At 36.6% G+C, this 7,878-nt stretch overlaps 2 protein-coding genes across 3 annotated transcripts in view; one reads left to right on the top strand and one right to left on the bottom strand.

The window, feature by feature from the left end:
* Hel89B (histone acetyltransferase 1) overlaps positions 1-5,334 on the bottom strand; it is a 116,526-nt gene extending 111,192 nt beyond the window's left edge. The window contains exons 1-3 of one of the 2 annotated variants that reach the window (XM_067092681.1): positions 5,151-5,334; positions 959-1,200; positions 98-238 (exon numbers count right to left, since the gene is read on the bottom strand). In XM_067092681.1, the coding sequence (XP_066948782.1) occupies positions 98-238; positions 959-1,200; positions 5,151-5,161 (394 nt within the window). In that variant the 5' untranslated portion in view covers positions 5,162-5,334. Of the gene's footprint in view, positions 1-97; positions 239-958; positions 1,201-4,308; positions 4,585-5,150 lie in introns of those variants that run through there. The other variant, XM_067092682.1, reaches the window with a different exon arrangement.
* The window catches only part of eIF3l (eukaryotic translation initiation factor 3 subunit l), a 248,904-nt gene continuing 246,329 nt past the window's right edge, over positions 5,304-7,878 (top strand). Inside the window, 1 exon segment of the mRNA XM_067093244.1 lies at positions 5,304-5,334. Within this exon segment, the coding sequence (XP_066949345.1) occupies positions 5,304-5,334 (31 nt within the window).

Here is a 7,878-nt window from a genome sequence, read left to right on the forward strand (position 1 = left end):
TATTTTTTCACCAAGTACTTGAAGAAAACTATTTTACTTTTTAAGATGTTTTACAACTAAATACACAAATTACAAAGACACATTTACATAAACTTACAAACATTCTCTTCTGACAATTCAAAGGACTTCTCATCTGCAGCCATAAGATACGAGCCTTTTTCAAGAACACGTCTGACATCAAGAGATTTTAGAGACAGACGACCCACTTGACTTCTGCACAGATTGTCCTCCAACCAATCTACAGAGGAAAATATATAAAAACTATACTGTATACAATACATCAGTAATGTGAGACTACAATCAAATAATGATAGATGTAATAATTGCTGCCTGTAAAATGCTTGTAAGTTTGCTTGAGATAGGGGAGAATTAAACCAGTACAACAAACAAAAATCAAAGTTCAATGTGACTTTCCTTTTAAACCTATATTACATGCCAGTAACTGAAATGCCAACCACCAGAATGAGGGAATACTCATCAGAAATTCATATCACTGAAATCATACAAAATTATCTAAAAATACAGAATACAAGACATTTGTGACAACATAAAATGGTTTTCTCTACGAATGAAGATACCTGAGAGCAAGAATCCCAAGACATGTTTTGTCTAGCAACAGTCTCAACTCTCATCTAGCACACACTTATCATGCATTACAGCATAAATAAAATGAGAGGTTCCTGCACTGTATGACATGCAATCATAACACTACTTGGCAGCTACATCCTACTGAAGCAATATGCTAATGGGATTTCCTAAAGTTTGGCTCACTTGGTAAGGGTAGCCACACCAGTGGTTCTGAGCCTTTGTTTTCATTATCACCTTGCTTTGGCATCTGAATTACTAAACTTTGCACTTATGAATGTGAAATGAAAAGTTACTGAACAATTTCTTTTAAACTTTCCTATACACATGTGAGAAATTTTTAATAAGCTACAATCAAATAACATGACTCTACCTCCTTGAATTTTCAAAGGCTGAGGGTCCCATTGTGGCAGATTTTTCACAATTGCTTCAACTGCTTGTCCAGCTGCAATTCTCGTTTCCCAAGATTTTGATCCGAGATACACTTTAACTCGATTGAGGAGAGAATTGAGCTCGTGAGGATGGAGTCGAACCACTTCCCCCAACTGCTGAGCTGCTGCTTGCCTTGTAACACCGGTGCCTCCATTCTCCAGCAGCACAAACAACCTATCTAACCTGAAATCAAATTCAAACTGTATTTATTGAGATGTCTCACACACACACACACTTACTAAGGTTTCCTTATCTTTTAATCATTACAAAGGATTAACAGGATTAATGAGGTACACACTTTTTATTACAAATCCCTGCATTTTTTCCCCAATCAATTAAGTTTAAATTCTAAGACTTTGTCTTTACTTGTATAGTACACTCGCCCATGATGGTAAAACTTAGTTAAATCTGAGATGTAACTCCTGACACTTTTTAAATATTGTGTCAGGCTACACTATTGTCTGAGCAAGTTAGCAAACTTAGGACTTAGTATTAATATACAATAAATGGCACATGAATCTCCAAACAGTATTTTTTACTCACTGATGGCAAACCGTTGACAAGAATTATACCATAAGCCCAAAGAACAGCTTTAGCCATCAAACATGGGATGTTACCATATGAGCAACTTCAGAAAAAGTGACACTCTACAGGCCATCTAGTGGGTTATTTCCCTTAAATTAGTTTAACTTGCCAGCATCTTTTTTTCTTTTGTTTTAGACCAGGAGTGTCCACTCAAACAGGAGTCAATGCTGTTACCAAGGAAAACTATAATTTCCAACATTAAGGCACAGATACATTTTAAAACAATCAAAAAGGAAGAAAAAGGGCAATTCTTTGAAGGCTAACCAATGCAATTTGCCAAATAAACACAGGTTTAGCATTTAAGTTTACTTCAGCACAATTTGTATTTGGGTGTAGTCTTACTATGGACAATCATGGTACAGGTGGTTGATTCACATTTTTTGCTTGTAAATTTATTTACTTTAGTTGACAGAAATTAACTATGTACTGTTTGATTCACATAGTTTGGGTATTTTTGCCCATCCCAACCGATGCCACTAACCTCTACTGTACATCATCTTGGATTATCTACACTCCTGACTTCATTTTTCCTTGTATTAGTCTGGCTACTGGAACCCATACACATTTCAACACTGATGTGCCATGATAGAATTTAGCTAAATACAGTAATGCTAATACACTGAATGACTTCTTAGCATGACTGTGCCAAGTTGCTTAATGGAATTACTGTTCACAATGGAAATGGAAAGAAAGGAAGTCAAGAATATTGATATTCACTCATAGCAATACAAAAGGGGCAGCATACAGTATGTATTAATTAACTACAGTCCATAAAACCATTCACATGATGTTTCTGCAAAAATACAACATAAAAGATCTACCCAAAATTTAAATTTTGCTGAATATTCCTCCCCAGTGATGAACATCAAGGACAATCTATTCTCTGACTGAGCCTAAACAACAAATTCTCAGAAGAAGCTAGATATTACAAATGATTTAAACAAAAAACACAGTTAACAAAACAGGAAATAAAGAGATATGGACAAATGAAATCTTGCATCGAAAGGATGATCAATAAAACAATCAGCAGCAAAAGTATACTGTAAGCATTGGAGAATGGAAAGGACAACCTTATCCAGTTAAAAAATGCTGCACAGATGGTTAACTGAAAGCACTTCAATCCATCCCAATAGCGTGTGAAAATGTAGGATACTACAAACCTCTATGGATAGAAGCTTGCACATCAGGGAAAACAGAAGATGGAAGAGAGATCTCAAGCTTAGCCTGGCAGTATATAAAAAGAAACACTAAATTATGGAATTCAAAGATTAAAGAATTCATAATGGTAAATGATGAAAGTGGTTGCTTACAGGGTATTAGGTAGCTGGCTAAGAGGAGGGAGTAATCTCAAACTCAACAGTACAGTGGTTGATGTGGTACTTATGTCAAAACGAAAACAAGGCCAACTTGCAGAAAGGGAAAAAAAATTCAAACTGACTGTCCATCCAAGCCGACTGAGAAAAGTAATACACGATGACAAATTTACAAAGCTGTCTGAAGACAACACTCCAATAAGCATAGGGCCTATGAGAGTGGTGATGCCAACAAACATGCTTGGTGGAGAGCATTTTCAAAATTCAAAATAAGACTGCTGGGAATGAGCCTTGAAAACTTCTAGAAGTCTAGCATGGTGAAAAATCCACATCCAGTACTTGCCGGCCAGCCATGTCTATGAGATGACCCTTTCAAGGAGACTTTTTCTATTTTTGCGATGAATATCTTTTCTCTACAGTGAACAAACCTGACAAAAAAAACTTTTCTGGTTAATGTTTATGTGTTCTAGGCTATTTCATTATTGCTCTCAGCAGCAATCACTTAATTCCCTTCACTCATATTCAAGGTTTCCTATTGTGGCTCTCAGAATTGTTACAGGGGAAAAACCAAAATGTGCCTTAACGCTATAATGATTTTAAACTAAAGAGAAGTACCTACTTCTACTCTTAATTCACTTTTCTAAAAACATATGGCAAAGTAAACTGCTACTAAATTACTGCCCTAGCTTTCTCAAGGTACCCTAACCTAACCTAACATAAGGTGATGTTTAACCTGACTTATAAGTAATCACAAATTCCTCTTAAATTTTAAGACTGGTGTAAGCATAATCGACCTTCACACACTTACGAAAGGCATTTGCTTTGCTACTCTGCAGGAAAAAAAAAAAAAAATCAGAGTAACAGGAAAAAAAAAAAATCAGGACATCCCTCAAGTTTAGTGAGAAAAACATGGTACACATCATGCTCGTCCAAAAATTGACTAAAAATGCTGTAAATTTCTCAAACCACCCTTAGGATTGAAAGATAAAAACTGCATCGATATAAATATCCAAAACGTAGCTTATTGCTAATTCCTAAGGAAATTTGTCACCCTCAATGTAAACGTAAGCCGAAGCTTGGCCTAGCATAGCGGCATGGGTTATGTTGTATATGTATGAATAAGCTAAGATGATACTTGTATGGGGATAGGAAACCTATCCCTACACTATACTGTTCGAAGGCGGTATTTTAAACTGGCAATTTCACAGTGATCCATCCCTTACTTATATTAGTCGTAGGCCTATACCATTCTCGACGTGCCCAAAACATCCTAGCCTGTCCATATGCATGATTTATAGCGAATAGATTAATTAACAAATTAAGGGGCATTAATTGTGCAAATATCATCCAATAAACAGATTTTTTTTCACCACACACATACACAAAGACTGACCCTTAAAGAGATATAAGCACAGTAACTAAATAAGCTACATCATACGAAGGAGTTCTGATCTCCCGACCAAAGGACGCATTTTAAGAGTAGACAAATATTCGGTGCGTTTGAACTTGCAATTTCCTTATACCGAATGATGATCTCGGTGAGTTTCTGGCATTTCTATAAAGCGTATATTATCGTAAGGCAAAGAGAAAGTAAAGATGATGTAGGAGAATGAGAGAGAAAGGAGAAAGAACGAGAGACATGGAGCTCAAGGTGACTCGGTCCTTACACGTATAGAAGAACGACGTTTATTGGCGTTTCTATAAGGCGAAGATGCTAAAGCGAAGTGAATGCAAAGAACTTACAAAAGAACAAGAGAGAAAGGAGAAAAAGTGAGAGAGAGATGAGAGAGGAGTGGCAAGAAGCTCAAGGTGCCTCAGTTCCTATAACGAATAAAAATCTGCGTGTTTATTGGCATTTGTATGCGGTGAAGATTATCCCCGAGCGAACTGAGAGTAAAGGATGTATAAATGAATACAAGGAGAGAGAGAGACGACGACGATTAGCTGGTGAAGCATAAAGCAAACAATGTATAGTCAGATCAAGGTATGGAATAGAATACGAAATTTAAGGGGCACAGCCAAAAAATAGAACCCATAAGGTCATTCAGCGTTATGGTAAGAAATAATGAAAATAGTCAATGACATAAATAATGAATTTAAAAATATACTCCGCAGATAATCAATGTTACAAAAGGTAAAAGCAGAGACGATTCAAGGCCGCCTTCAGCTATTGTCGTGCTGCTGCTGCTGCTGCTGCTGCATTCCTCTTCCCAACCGAAACTTTTTCATTCTCACCTGGTGGTCATTTTCCCCAGCCGTCACAGATTTCATTTGTCAGGCAGTTTTATTTCATGGATGGCATCCCGGTTTGTGGTAGTTACATTCAAGAGGAAAAAAAAAAGACACTTCGGAGGGGTGAAGGCTACAGTTGAAGCCTAGGTCAGGGAAATGGACCAGGCCCTTAGACTGTCCTACTACATCCGACGTCTCTTTCCTCAGTTATTTCTCTCGGGATGGCAATCTTCGGCGTCCACTTCCATTACAACAATAACACCAACGTAACCTCAGATCACAACACAGTAATCACAACAAACAAAGTAATACAGACAAGTAATGAAAAATCGCCCATTGATAATGGTTGTTTTTATTGCCGAGGACGGTGCTCTCATCATCGTCATTTTTATACTGTGCACCATGTTGTGCCGTTCAGGCGTTTTGTTACCGTCCTCGTACTCTGATTGGCTGAATTCCCAGCCACCTTTCTCCTGCGCATGCGCATGAATTCTACCGCCAACATTAAAGACGCGAAAGTTGTTTGTGATTCCAAAACTGTAAACATTTAGGGAAAGCTATCGCATGCAAGAAATTGTTTGCATTCATTTATGAATTAAGAGGCGATTCTCTATAGAATCCTAGCCGTTCTAGGTGAGATACATGGGAGGGACCCTTCACCTTTAGCAAATAGAGAAGGATTATCAGGAGCAAATGCTCTGCTTGTTGATTTTTGTATCAAAGTTTTAGGTTCTTCATATGCACGACAGTGTGGGTATCGAGGTTTGAGTAAACACTGAAAACAAATCTGCCCTAAATCACATGACTTTTTAATTAATTGAAGGTACTTAATAAATTCTCATGAGCTCTTGCCAGACTCGAGAAGAGAATGGGATTCTCAAAATACACATACTTCACAAGATTTATACTTATAACGTTGCTGCCTACCGTACTTAGACTGCAAGATACAAAGGGTGATGGCATTTTCCCCACTGTGGGTCGAATGACAGGGAATTCCCAACACAAAATATCCAACTTCATCGTTATCACCCTGGTTTGTTATGGAAGCTTTCTGCTCTCGGTGCATTCAGTAATTGTTTGTTAAATACGGTTCATAATTTCCTTGAACAATCTATTTTTCAGTCTTCACTGTTTCTGTATTGATGTCTTTAGGTTTCTCAAAAAACTCAGTTTTAACTTTTTATTGAATGTAATGTAGCGCATGCTGTTATCTTTTTATTGTCTTTTTTTCCTAATCTTGGCGGGTTGTGTGTGTGTGTGTATTTAGTGACTGGAGTTACCTTGGCAAACACACATTGTCTCATTAACCTTAGATTTATTTCAGACTTTGGACATGATTCTCTGTACGTTTGTCATGCTTTTGGGCATGTTAAGATATTACGTGATGTATGCCGTAAACAATGTACATTACTGGCCATCTGTAGCTTTTAAACTGCATTCCACTGTTCCTTCTTACTATCCCACTCAGATTTGACTATCACAACCTTTTTGATGTCATCTCCATCTTTTACAATATATTTTAGCCATGATTTTTTGTTAAAGTATTTTGTGATATTCCCTTCTGAACATTGGCCAAACGATCGTAAAATCTTTTTCTTGTTATTCCATTTTTCCGTGACCTTATTTTTGCAGCTTGTAACTTTATTCTCTCTGTAAACTCCATGGTAATTATTTAGCTTTTGCCCGTTTTGTGTTTTATTTTGGAATTTCACAAAAGGCTGTAGGCTCAGTTGACTTCTGTCATGAATGTTTTCCGTTTTACTTTGTCAGTAGAGTATAGTACTGTAGTTTGTTCCACCAATTTTGGAACCGCATCCCGTATTGGTTTACTTAGAGCTTCTACTGTTGTTATTATTGCGGCGTTTTCCTTTCATGACTCTCTCTCTCTCACCAATAAACATATTTTTATTGCTTTAATTTGGTCCTTCTGCATGTTTTTATTTTGTATTTACTTGATTATCTGCCCTATTTATCAGAATTTCCTTGAAAGGCAACTGAAATTATGAACATTATTTCCCCATTAAAAATGTCATTTAATTTTTCATAATTTTAGGGGTTTCTTCTTCAATGCACATAATGTTTTTGTTTAATTTTTGCTTATATGTTGTATGAGAAAATAATTAATTCATCAAACAAACAAACAAACATTATTAAGGTTTCAAGGTTGCTTATTTATTGCCTTTGTATACCTGAGGTTAAACATACATACTTATTACCAACAACCAAGCTCTTCTTCATCCACGCAAGACTGGAGGAGCAGGGCAAGCTGTTGCTGACAATTCAGCAGGTAGAACTATATGGCAGTCCTAAAAGGCCCCACCATGGGCTCAAATAGGCAGTAAAATTACGTGCCAATGAAAATCTGTCACATCCTGGGCAGGTGTAAAACTTGGGACTAACAAAATAAAATGCAAACGGTAGTACCACTACACTACCATGACCTTATAACAAATTTTATGATTTTTGAAAGCTGATCACAGCATGCAATTATTTCTTTACTTGTGACAGGAGTTAAGCCCCTTCCTTTTCAGTGGCTCTGTTATAGCTAATGTTGTCCTTATTTCTTTCTTTCCCAAATAACAATCCATAAAAAGTAATTGAAATTGTAACAACTTCAGCATTTTTTATTTTGGCCAAAGAATTACAAACTGTAGAAATAGTAAAAAATTCACAAAGATTCCATTACACTATATATTATTATTTTCTCAAGAGCCCTGGAAGGTTTTCCATG

This window comes from Macrobrachium rosenbergii, chromosome 49 (assembly GCF_040412425.1).
Source record: "Macrobrachium rosenbergii isolate ZJJX-2024 chromosome 49, ASM4041242v1, whole genome shotgun sequence".
NCBI classification, from domain to species: domain Eukaryota; kingdom Metazoa; phylum Arthropoda; class Malacostraca; order Decapoda; family Palaemonidae; genus Macrobrachium; species Macrobrachium rosenbergii.